Here is a 12,938-nt window from a genome sequence, read left to right as displayed (position 1 = left end):
CCTGTGGGCTGTGGCGGAGCATCCCGGTGACCACCACCGTCACTCACTACACTTTCCTCTGCTCAAAGGGCCCGTTTCGGGACCCTAGAGTCCCAGTCCGCTGTCAGGATGGCTGACAGGTCCACACTCCCTATCTGGCTCAGCCTCAGAAAGCCAACGTGGCAGTGGCCTCCACGAGGACACCAGCTGCACAGAGCGGTGGCTATGACTCAGGAGTTCTCTGACAAGAACCACCGGGGACAGGCAGCTTCCTGTGGGGCAGCTCCTCTTTTGAACATCTCCACCCCAGCCTTGCACCTTAAGGTGCAGAATCCGGAGTCTTGCACCTAGGAAAACATGTGTGCCAGAATTATGTCCCCTAGTAAGAGAAGACACTGGACTGTGCTCTGTGAGCTCATAGTGTGGTAATGAAACCCTTGACTCCTGAGGCTTCTGTAGAAACAGCCTCATGCAGTTTCCTATACCCCCAGCTTCGTGCTGGCCATTCTCCAACTGTCAGGACCCAGTCCCTCAACCTTGTCCCTCAGTTTCTCTCACTGTGGGGGATAGGATGCTTGATCCTGCAAGGAGGAATGTGGGGGGAGGCATGCACTGTCCTCATGGGTGGTATTGTCCCTGCACCTCAGCCTCAGACTCCTGTGTATGTCCCAATTGGGCACCTGCAGTTGTCCAGAGAGGTGGTACACTTGGAGGGACCATACAGTGGCCAAGGGTCGAAGAGCCCTGGGGGCAAAGGGGCAGGAATATGCCCTTTTTCTTTGCAACCCTGGATGGCACAGTACATGCAGCCATTATGCCCGCTTCATGTCCTCCAATATGTGATAGCTCCTTCGTATTTCCTGTTTCATTGAAACTGTATGACTTTCCTATTGCTGTTGTTGTTTTTTTAAAGATTTATATTTATTCATAGAGGCAGAGAGAGAGAGAGAGAGAGAGAGAGGCAGAGGGAGAAGCAGGCTCCATGCAAGGAGCCCGACTTGGGATTCAATCCCAGGTCTTCAGGATCACACCCCGGGCAGCAGATGGCACTAAACTGCTGTGCCACCGGGGCTGCCCTCCTATTGCTGTTGTAAGAGATCACCACAAAGTTAGTGGTACAGCACAAATTCATTAATGGAACAACAGAAATGTTGGAAGTCAGAAGCCCCAGAAGAGTCTCACTGGGCTAACATCAAGCCATCAGTAGGGCTGTGATGCTTTGGGAGTCTCCAAGGAGAAATATGTTTTCATGACTTTTCCAGCACCCAGAGGGTGACCACCATCTATGGATCATAGACCCTTCCTCCATCTTCAACGCCAGCAATGGGCAGTTGAGTCTCTCACATGACCGTGTCCTTCCACATTTGGAGCATTGTATTTATATTGGGTCTACCTGGATTATCTTGAACAATCTCCCTATCTTCAGGTCAGGTAATTGGTAATTTCAATTCCATCTTCAGCATTAATTCCACTTTGTTTTTTTTTTTTAATTAATTTTTATTGGTGTTCAATTTACCAACATACAGAAAAACACCCAGTGCTCATCCCGTCAAGTGTCCACCTCAGTGCCCGTCACCCATTCCCCTCCAACACCCTTTGATGTGTCACTTAACATATTCCAGCTGTGCGCATTAGGATGCGGACATCTCTGGAAGGCCAGTGTTCTGCTTATATCTATGGCATTGACATTTCTGAGGAGTACTGGTCCAGTTGTAGTAGAATGTCCCTCTGAGTGTGTCTGATGCCTTCTCACGAGGAGGCTGGCCTTTGGCATTATCAGGAAGGACAGCACCGACAGCAAGAGCCCTTCTCATTGCAAGTAAAGTATCTCCGATACCTCAGGATGCAGGGAACAGTATGTGCAAAGGCAAGGAGCGCACCTGCATTCTGGCAATGGGGAGAAATCCTAGTGGTTGAAGTGTTTTGGGTTTGAAAGTAACCTTGCAAACCATCTTAGTTACCCTCCTTTCTACCTTCGCTAGGGAAGTCTTTTTATGGTCATATGTGAACATGGGTGTGCCCTCTGGAATCAATGGGCATGTGCTGTGTGAACTGGCTATTTGTAAAGCCCGACTGATGGCTTGATGTTAGCCCAGTGAGACTCTTCTGGGGCTTCTGACTTCCAACATTTCTGTTGTTCCATTAATGAATTTGTGCTGTACCACTAACTTTGTGGTGATCTCTTACAACAGCAATAGGAGGGCAGCCCCGGTGGCACAGCAGTTTAGTGCCATCTGCTGCCCGGCATGTGATCCTGGAGACCTGGGATTGAATCCCAAGTCGGGCTCCTTGCATGGAGCCTGCTTCTCCCTCTGCCTCTCTCTCTCTCTCTCTCTCTCTCTCTCTCTCTCTCTCTGCCTCTATGAATAAGTATAAATCTTTAAAAAAACAACAATAGCAATAGGAAAGTCATACAGTTTCAATGAAACAGAACCCAGGACAACCCCAGGACACGTGAGTCCTTGACTGTAGCAACTTATAGATCTAAGCCAACAGGAAGGAAGAGCAGAGCATAAGGGCGAAGGCCATAGCTGCCTGCTGGCAGGAGAGAGTGTGCAGTCAGCCATCGTTGTTTGGAATCCTACTACGCTGACTTCCCCCAGAATACCAGGAGCACACACCAGGGACTGGGGCTAGGGTTCTCCAGAGTCCCCTATAAGCTCAGTGGCTTACCTTGTCCATGAGCCAATAAGTAGAGCATGGATGGGAGCATTCAAACTTTGCCTGTTTGGATGGTTGTGGGGGTTAGAGATGCCAAGGTGGTTTAGGGACGAGAAGCTCCAAGGATCTGGACCTCGGAGCTGGCAGTTCTTTATTCATTCTCAACATGAGTAGTAAACATGTACTATGTGCCAGGCGCTGCTCAAAGCTCTTAGAATACAGCATTGAACAGATTCGTTGCCTCTATAGTGCTTATAGCCTAGCATGTGTAGCGGTGTACACTGAAGTGAATCATGAAATGAAGTGAAAGGTGAAGTAGGCTGAGTAGTTTTCAATGCTATGGAAACAAATCGAATCCACAGAGCTGAATACAGAGTGTTGGGGATGGGGTGGGAGGAGGGGTTGCAATTTAGGATTGGGTATTCATAGAAGGACTCATGGAAAAGGTGACATTGAGGGCGAGACCTGAGGATGTCCCAAGAGGACCACTAGCAGCGTGGCAAAAGCAAATGCCCGGGGAAGAACAACGGCATGCAGTAGCTCAGGGCCCTGCAACAGAGAGCAGGAGGCAGAGGTCTAGAGAGGCTAGTCTGGAGGGCCTGATCCTCCGAGCCTAGAGCAGCCTTGCACCAAGATCAGTGGCACGGGTACAGTGAACGGGCTTGTCAGATCCAGGATTTTATCCTAGCTTTCTGACTTGACCTAGGGGATAGGGAGCAAATGCAGATCTAAGCATCCAGGGGCCGTTCTCCCAGGATAAAGGGAAAGGCAGGCACCATTGACTTGGAATAGGCAGGGCGACTGGGCAGTGTTGTGGCATCACTGTGGTAGGCAGGGAAATGGTGGCTTTCTTGAGCAGACGGGATGCAAAACAAAGCAAACACGTTCCTGCAGATGCCCAGAGCTCTCGCCACAGAGCAGACCCTGTGCCTTCTTCTCCTGAAGACAGCTGTATTTCCTGTCACTATACGTTCACCCCAGTTGGAGGCCAGAAGCAAGTTCAACTTTCTCTGGAGATCATTACTCCTCGGTGGTACTGTGTGCTTCTTAGTGCTTTCTAACAGAAGGCATGCCACTTCTGGCTCCTCCAGTGTGTGTGTGTTTTTTTTTTAAGATTTTATTTACTTATTTATGACATACAGAGAGAGAGACAGAGGCTGAGAAACAGGCAGAGGGAGAAGCAGGCTCCCCACAGAGATCCCGATACTGAACTCAATCCCAGGACCCCAGGATCACGACCTGGGCCGAAGGCAGACGCTTAACCACTGAGCCACTCAGGGGCCCCTACAATCTTTGCTTTAAAATGTAGTGTGTCTGGGGGGACCTGGGTGGCTCAGTGGTTGAGCCTCTGCCTTTGGCTCAGGTCTTGATCCCATTATCCAGGGATCAAGCCCCACATCAGGCTCCCTGCATGGAGCCTGCTTCTCCCTCTGCCTGTGTCTCTGCCTCTCTCTCTGTCTCTCCTTAATAAATAAATAAAATCTTTAAAAAAAAAATCTAGTCTGTCTGATATAAAGATTGCCAGCCCAGCTTTTATTTTATGTCCGTTAGCATGATAAATCTTTCTCCATCCCCCCCACTTTAAATCTGGAGGTGTGTTTGGGCCTAAAATGTGTCTCTTGCAGGCAGCGTATCAATGGTCCTTTTTTATCCAACCTGATACCCTATAACTTTGGATTGGGGCTTTTAAAAACGATTTTATTTATTTATTCATTAGACGCACATACAGAGAGAGAGAGAGAGGGAGGCAGAGACACAGGCAGACGGAGAAGCAGGCTCCATGCAGGGAGCCCCACATGGGACTCGATCCCGGGTTTTCCAGGATCACGCCCTGGGCTAAAGGCAGGCGCTAAACCGCCGAGCCACCGGGGCTGCCCTATGTCACTAATTCTATCTTCTGCCTCAATTATCGGAGCAGTCAGAGCCTCCATTTTTTATTGCTTCTCATTGATAGCCCTTTTGAAATTTCAACTTGATTAGATTTTAGTTCTTTTATTTTCCAGAAGGCTTTGTCTAGTGCCTTTGATGCTTTATTCAAGCCCCGATAGTATCTTTATAATCATTATTCTGAACTTTACTTCTACCATCTTACTCATGTCCATACTCATTAGGTGCCTGGCAGTCAGTACTGCCTTTGGTTCTCTTTTATGTGATGAGGTTTTTTCCATCTGTGCAGAGAAGAATCGATGAATGAGAGAACAAAATACTGAAATGGCAACAATGACCCCAGAGAAATATACACTACACAAATCACAAGAGACCCAGAACTGAAAAGAAAAATTAAAAAGAGAGAATATAATCAGACAGGTGAAGAGAATAGAGTAATACACTGGATCCTGTGTGTATTTTGGTCCGTTTGTTAGGAAACTAAATCCCAAAATTGTAACAAAAGGAAAACTTTTATAGGTACTAAACAAATTAAATACAAGGAAAGGGTAGAATGCAATTGTAAAAATGAAAATTAAAAGAGAGAAAAAGTAGAAATATCAACAGACAGGTGAAGAAAACAGAGCAATACACTATATTCTGAGTGTATGTCCTTCGGTTAGAAGAAACTACATCTCAAAATTGTGAAGAAGGGCAGCCCAGGTGGCTCAGCAGTTTAGCGCCACCTTCAGCCTGGGGTGTGATCCTGGAGACCCTGGATCAAGTCCCAAGTCAGGCTCCCTGCATGGAGCCTGCTTCTCCCTCTGCCTGGGTCTCTGCCTCCCTCTCTCTGTGTCTGTCATGAATAAATAAACGAAATTAAAAAAAAAAGATGGCTTCAAAATTGTAAAGAAAATAACCTTGTATATATATTATGTATATTAAATACATTGACAGGATAGAATGTAACTGTAAAGATGAAAATTTAGAAAGACCTTAGTTTTTGTTATTTTTATAAATTTATTTTTTATTGGTGTTCAATTTGTCAACATATAGAATAACACCCAGTGCTCATCCCGTCAAGTGCCCACCTCAGTCGCCCCCACCTCCTGCGCACCTCCCCTTCCACCACCCCTAGTTCGTTTCCCAGCGTTAGGAGTCTTTGTCTCATTCATTTGGGGAATATAAAAAATTAGTGGGAAATATCAGAAAGGGGAGACAGAACATAGAAAGAACTTAACAAAAAAGAAACAAGGAAGGAGAAAAAAGAAGAAAAAAGCGATTTTGAGGAGACAGGTGAAGAAAACAGAATCATATACCGTACAATAGGTGTATTTCGGCCTGGTGGAAGAAACTGCACCGCAAAGGTGTAAAGAAAAAAAAAAACTAACCCATATAAAATTAAAAACAATGGAAGGATAGCATGTAAGAATGAAAACTAAAAAATATTTCCTAAAAGTTTGATAAAATAAGAAGTTGGTTGCAAAAGGAAAGGGAAAAAAAATGAAATGGAAAGACCAAAGAATCAAGGGGGAAAACGCTATGAACTGTATACGTTATATTCCCCTAGCGCTGGAGTTTTGCGGTTCTCAGTGTTCGGTAAAGTTGGTCTGGGCCGCATGCTCTTACTGACGTTCTGGGGGAGCGACCTGTTGCGCTGATTCTCAGGGGTCTTTGCCCCGAGTGGGCGAGCACCGCCCTTGCCAGGGGGCCAGGCTAAGTAATCTGCTCCGGGTTGCTCTCTGTGGATTTTGTTCCCTGAAGACCTTGCAGGCCGCTTTAGAGGCTGAGAGCGAAAGTGGTGGCCTCCTCATCCCCAGCCCCAGGGCTGAAAGCTCAGGGCCCCTCTCCTTAGCGCACCCCCAGTGAAAGGCAACCCATCACTCCTGTCTCCCTGGTCCCGGACCGCACACTGTGCTCACCCAGCCTGTGACCAAGCGTTTCCATCTCAGGCACGGACCCTGCTTCGCCTTCCAAACCCTGCAGATTCCTGCTGTGTGGACCTGTGCGCTGCTCCTCCCCAGGGGGAGCAAGGGGGTCTTGCCGGTTCAGCCGCCTGCTGGGCTTCTGCTCGGAGAGCCTCTGGGCTGAGGGTGCTGGGACCCACTGACCCTGCTGGGTTTGGGGCTATGGCCACCACTGGCTGAGAGCCCGCTGCTGGGCTCGCTACCTGCAGCCGGCTTCCCTGCTCCGATGTCTGGGAGCTCTGCTGCACTCAGGCACTGTCAGTGTTCCTGTGACCCCGGGGGATCCTGAGACCACGCTGTCCCACCTGGGATTCTGCACCCGCTTCACTGTCTGAGCACCGGGCAGGCAGGGCCGTCCCTCACCAGAGCCGACCTCTAAAGGCCTGGATTCTGCTCTCTCTGCTGCTCCATCACTTTCTGGTGGAGGCTGCTGGAGCTCACCCCCTTGTTGCTCCCCCGTATCTTCCCATGTATCGCCTCCCTTTTGCCACCCCCCCCCATCTTCCCATGTATCGCCTCCCTTTTGCCACCCCCCCCCATCTTCCCATGTATCGCCTCCATTTCACTTCTCCACACCTCCTATCTTGCAGAAACTGGATGCTTTTCTCTTTGTAGCGTTGCAGCTATTCTTTTTGTAGATGTCCGGTTCAGTTCTCAGGGGTTCAGAATGATTTAGTAGCTGTCTCGCTGAATTCCAGGGACCAGAGGAACTTAGGTCTCTCAACTCCTCCGCCACTTTGGACTCCCCGCCCCCCCTCCGCCCCGCCGCCCTGTGGTCTCATTCGACCAAATGGTTGGGGAGAAGTCATCATCTTAGCGAAACTCCTTCAAACTAAAGAAAAATATGGGCATTGTTTTCAATTAAATGTCCCACGCTAGTGCTCCTGGATGCAAATGCTAGAGGAGAAATCCACCTTGAAAGAACGCTTAAGCCAAAAGCACTCATATAGCAGCAAATATCCTGAATAAGTATATGCATATTCAAAATCTTAGCGAAGGAAAGGGACGAGAGGCGGTGCCCAGTGAACAGAAATCTGCCTTAACGTTAGAAAAATCTTTCAACTGTATTTATGTACATTAAGAAAAGAATGGAACTAAAAACATCTGATCACGACTGGGTATAGAAAATTCCTTTGAAAGAAATTCAACACTAGCTAATGGGAAAAGCTTCTATCAGAATACGATGAGGAAGGGATTTCCGTTTTCATCTCTGTGCAACTAAAACCTCACTTAAAAAAAAAGTAAGTCTCGGGCAGATACTTGGTCCTGGAGAGCCTGGATCGAGTCCCACATCGGGCTCCCTGCGTGGAGCCTGCTTCTCCTTCTGCCTGTGTTGCTGCCTCTCTGTTTCTCTCTGTGTGTCTCATGGGTAAAGAAATAAAACCTTAACAAAAAAAAAAAAAAAGAAAAAGAAAAAGAAATGAAAGTCTTGAAAAACACACAGAGAATAAACAACGACCAAACAAACAATAGATGAGGCGAAAGCCTTGGGGGACCCTGAAGACTGCTGAGCTGGATATTGAGTTTGGGTTGGGGATGCAGGGAACATCAGGGATGTGGGGAGGGAATGCAGCCTGCATCAATGCAGATGACAGGATTGATAGGCGGAGCAATTTCCAACTTCTCCTTCTGCTTCCCAGCATAAATCTGAGGCAAGACCTCAGAGTACACATGACCTTAGCCCTGGGGTGCTAAGAGGACACAGGGAAAGACAGGATGATTGAGGCATTGGACTCTAGAGTCTATGCAAATAAGCACCTGAAATCATCTTAGTGGCCAGGAATGCCCCTTAAAAAAATCACTTAAGTAGAATATACAGAATCAACCTGAAATAGAGTAGGGAGTATCAAAGCAATTCACACAGTAAGAAAAGGTATTTTTGATAAAGTATATATATGTAGTGTACACATATATAGGTACATATACAAATGCCTGTATCACGTGAACACAGACGCACACACATGTGTCAACGTCGGTGTTACGTGATATGTACGTACGTTTGCATATGTACCAGCACATATAATCTGCACACCTTATACATACGCGTGCACAGGACACACACTCGGTAGAGAGGGACGGTGTGTTTCTCCCGATGACGCAGCAAGTCAGGGGAAAACCCCCTGCAGTGGGCCCCGCAATACTGGACGCCCCTAGACACCCTTGCAGCTGCTCGGCCGCCCCCAGGAACGTAAACCTTTAGCACGATGTTCCTAAAGTCTGGCTGCTGGCCAAGGGACCCCATGGGAAGGGGCGCTTCCTCGCGGCCCCTGCCCCTACCCTGCCCCTGCCCCTGCCCCTGCCCCTGCCCCTGCCCCGGGAGAAAGGGCGCTGCGGCTGCACAGCAGAGGCTGCAGGCAGAGGCAGCTGCACAGGCTGCAGGCAGGCCTGTGTCCTGATGAGGGCCTCCTGGGAGAGGACTGAGAGCCGAGCTGTCCCAGGACGCTGGGGGCCACCGAACCCTGCTGTGCCCCTGCCAGCAGCCCTGGGCCACCCCGGGACCTGCAGAGCCGGTGGGGTGGGGCCCGAGCCGCAGCCACCATCCCTCAGGCGCTCAGGGACGTCGGGGCCTGAGAGGCTCGGGGTCAGGGGCACAGGCTGAGGTCTGCAGAGAGCCGAGGCCCCAGCCCGCCCGAGTGCAGGGCAGGAGCCCAGGGAGGACAGGGGGCCCCCGCCTTGCCAGCCGGCGCGCTTCCCTCCTCCCACCCTAGCCTGGAGCTCATCTCAACCCAACGTGCTGTCAGCCGTGGGGACCCCTGGCAACGGGGTCAGGGCGTGATGTGACGTGGGCCGACCTCTGCGTCAGAATTGAGAGAGCGCGGAAGGCCTCGGTGCGGGGGGTCGCACTGGGGTCCCCTGGAAGGAGGCCAGGCCCGGGCCGGCGGCAGCCAGGCAGCAGGTAGCCCCGGGAGGGGCCCCGGAGGGAGGGCGGGGGGCGGCCCTGGAGGGCGGCAGGGGAGGGGCCCCGGAGGGCGGCGGGGCGCGGAGGGGGCCTGTCGGGAACCCCAAGAGACCACCGGGGGAAGGCGGGGCCTCGGCGTCCTCGGCGTGGAGCTGAGGCCTGGATGCTGGGGCCTGGGGCAGTGGCCTCGGGCCCCCGGAGGCAGGACGGGCCCGGGCCCTCCGCGGAGCGGCGTGAGGACCTGAGGGAGAACTGCGGGGGTCCCCCACCCCACCTTCAGGCGTCCACCCGCGGCCCGCCCTCCCCGAGAGATGGAGGCACCGGGCCCCCCCTCGGGGCTGGGGGGCGGCCCTGGGGAGGCAGGACACCCTCGGCCACCCGGGAAATGCGCCTCGGGGGCTGGGGGTGGGGACCGGAGCCCCTGGAGCTCAGGAGCCCGGGCTGGGCAGGGGCACAGGGCGTGCCTGTGGGGGCGGGGGCCCTGGAGCCCAGGACAGAGGGGACCTGGCAGGAGGTCGCCAGGGATGGGAGGCCTGGGAGGCCCCCTGGGCAGGCTGGGGACCTGCCTGCGGCCGGGCGGCCAGACTTCCCCATCTGGGTCTCCCGAGAGACTGGGGGCCCTTGGCGTCAGGAGCACGGCCTCCCTGAGGGGGCAGACGGTGGACCCCCGCCCACCCCACATTGAAGGGGTGAGTGGCCCCCAAGCCAGCCCTCAGGCCCAGGAGGGGATGGCCCCGAAATCTGGGTGCCCCTCCCTGGCAGCCCTGGGAAGAGAACCCGGGGTGTGGCCTATCCCAAGGAGACCCTCCTCCTCTCCAGATCCCTGGGCTCAGGGAGGGGAGGGCCTGGGCCTGAGGGTCTGCACTCAGGTCAGCAGAGGAGACCTTTGGCAGGCCTTCCCAGAGCCGGTCCCCTGGCTTCCTCATGGGGAGGGTCGGGGCAGCCTGGTTTTGTGGGGACACTTTGGCCTCAGGACCGCAGACAGAGGCCTGGGTCCCAGGCCCTGCCAAGGGCACTGGCAGGCCAAGGAGGGGACTGGGACTGCTGGGGACCTCCCAGAGTGCGAGCCAACCTTCCTGTGTGCACTGGGGGCCCAGGGCTGGGCTGGCAGTCTGCACCCTGAGGTGCCCCCTGCTTCCCTCCTGCAGGGGCTCCAAGAACTGGCAGCGCAGCAGGGGCCTTGGTGGCCGGCAGGAGGCCCTCAGGTCACAGAGTGAAGGAGGCATAGCAGGTCTGTGTCGCGGGACCTGCTGAGGTCCACGTGGTCTCTGAGCCTGGTGCCAGGGGCTCAACTCGCCCGGCCCAACACGCAGGGGCCTCCTGTGTAGCCGATCCTGATGCGGCCCGCTCTCTGCCCTGGCACGGGGCCTCTCTTGGCCCAACTGCACCCCGACCAGCCATCCCACCGCTGTCTTCAGCTTTAGCTCCACGCCCACACCATGCCCCTGAGGCACACGAGTCAGCTCTGGAAGCTGGAAGAAGACCCGGGAGAAGCCCAGGGCCTGGTCAGTGCCCAGCTGCCAGAGGCTGAGGATGAAGACGAAGATTCATCTTCCCCCTACCCCTACCTGTGTTCCTCTTCCTCCTCCTCCCCCTCCTCCTCCCCTTGCTCCTCCCCTTCCTTGTCCAGCTCTGGCCTGTTCTTTGTGCCCCCAGAGGAGGGGTCTGAGACTGCCTGGAGTCCTCCCCAGAGCCCTCAGAGTGCCGGGCCCTCCCCCAGTGGCAGGGCAGCTAGTGGCTGGAGCCAGGTGGAGTTTGCTGGCCCCAGTGGCCCAGAGGAGGAGATCTGGAACCCCTGGGAGGTGCCCGAATATGCGCAGCCCTATGCCCAAGGAGGAGACGCAATGCTCATGAGTGGAGCTGACCTGGTGGGCTTCCTGCTCCGCAAGTATCTCGACAAGCAGCCCACCAGCCAGGCAGAGGTGCTGGAGGTCCTCAGCCCAGATATGCAGGATGCCTGGCCCGAGATCTGGGGTCAAGCCTGTGAGTGCATGCAGCTGGTCTTTGGCGTGGAAGTGAAGGAAGTGGACCCCGTCGCACACTCCTACGTCCTGGTCACCGTCCTGGGCCTCAGCTACGATGGGGTGCTGAGCGGTGAGCAGGGCCTGCCCACGACCGGACTCCTGGTGCTGCTGCTGGGGGTGATCCTCCTGGAGGGCGACTGTGCCCCCGAGCAGGAGGTGTGGGAAGCCCTGGGGGTCATAGGGGTGTTTGCCGGCAGGCAGCACGTCATCTATGGGGAGCCCAGGGAGCTCCTCACCCACGTCTGGGTGCAGGAAGGCTACGTGGAGTACCGCCAGGTGGTGGGCAGCAACCCTGCTCGCTACGAGTTCCTGTGGGGGCCCAGGGCCCACGAGGAGACCAGCAAGCTACGGGTCATGGAGTATGTGCTATGGGTTAATAGCAGGTGGCCGGTTTCCTCCCTGGCCCCGTTTGATGAGGAAGAGTGGGTCTGAGCCCCAGAGGCGGCCCGGCCCTCTCCAGCCTTTGGTGGGGTCGGCAGCTTCTCCCGCGGGATGGGCACGAAGGGAGGCATCCCTTCTGCTGCTTCTTCCCCGTGGGCGCCTCTGGGTCTACCTGTGTGTGTTTGTGTGTTTGTTTGTGTGTTTGTGTTGGAGAAGACAGACCACTGGGCTTTCTAGGGGTGCAGGGCCAGGGCGGCTTGGGGGCAGAAAGCAGGGTGAAGAGCCACTCTGGGGGCCTGTTGTCTGCCGCCACCCGGACATCGAGAGCTTGGTTAACATGAGGAGGCTCTGGCACATCGTTGCTCGGATTCGGGGGATTCATCAGCTTGGGAGGCTACGTGTGCCACTGACATTCCGCCCGCCAGGACCGCCGCAGCCGCCCCCCCCCCCCCCAGACGAACTTCTGTACATCCCCCAGTTCAACAGTTAAGAGTTTCATCCTGTCCTGAAAACCAGCTGGCCAAGTCCACCTTCGTCCCTGTGTGGGTTCCACCCGGATCCTCATCCCAGGCAGGGCACTGGGACAGAAATAGGTTGGGAAGCAGCAAGGACGGAGGGGTCAAAGGACCGGGTCGGGTCGTGCAGCCAATAAAAAGGAAAAGTCTTTTGTTCTGGCTTCCTGTGCCTCCTGGCCCGTTCATTCTGCAAGGGCCCAAGGAACCCGGACCCGTGTACTCCGTCATGGGCAGGGGCTGGTGGAAAGGACGAGAAAGGGCCCGCGGGAGGCCATGGGAGCACTGCTGGCGGCTCCCTCATGGCCACACAGGGCTGAGCTCTGCTCCCTGCAAGGCCCTGTGTGTGAGCAGTGAGGACACGAGGGGCCCGGGGCCACGCCGCCTTCGGGGAGTGTAGAAGCCGCCTGCAGGGAGGTGGCAGGTGTGCCCTGAGGCCTGGGCCAGCCCCAAGGGGCGGAAGGGCGAGGGGGGCGGCGGCCCCAGGGCAGGCTCTGCAGGGGCCAGGGCCCCGGGGCCCGGGGGGCTCTGTGAGCAGGGCGACTCCTCGTGTGCAGCTGAGGAGCGAGCAGCGGGTGGGGGACGGAGGCCGGTCTCCACTCTGCCTCCAGGTCGGGAAGCGGGGACCTGAGTCTTGTGGGGGGTGGGA

At 54.6% G+C, this 12,938-nt stretch overlaps 1 protein-coding gene across 1 annotated transcript; it reads left to right on the top strand.

The window, feature by feature from the left end:
* Nucleotides 1–8,976: 8,976 nt before the first annotated feature.
* LOC140596043 (melanoma-associated antigen 8-like) lies at nt 8,977–12,452 on the top strand. The gene is made up of 2 exons (XM_072743169.1): nt 8,977–9,369; nt 10,521–12,452. The coding sequence occupies exon 2, from the start codon at nt 10,812–10,814 to the stop codon at nt 11,826–11,828; it is 1,017 nt and encodes a 338-aa protein (XP_072599270.1). The 5' UTR covers nt 8,977–9,369; nt 10,521–10,811; the 3' UTR covers nt 11,829–12,452.
* The last annotated feature ends 486 nt before the right edge of the window (nt 12,453–12,938 follow it).

Source organism: Vulpes vulpes, chromosome X, assembly GCF_048418805.1.
Source record: "Vulpes vulpes isolate BD-2025 chromosome X, VulVul3, whole genome shotgun sequence".
Taxonomy (NCBI): domain Eukaryota; kingdom Metazoa; phylum Chordata; class Mammalia; order Carnivora; family Canidae; genus Vulpes; species Vulpes vulpes.
Note: the sequence above shows the minus strand (reverse complement) of the source record. Positions and strands in the feature narration are given on the sequence as shown.

Excerpts from the sequence above, each read along its gene's own strand:
- LOC140596043 (XM_072743169.1), top strand. The coding sequence starts at position 10,812 with ATGCCCCTGAGGCACACGAGTCAGCTCTGGAAGCTGGAAGAAGACCCG.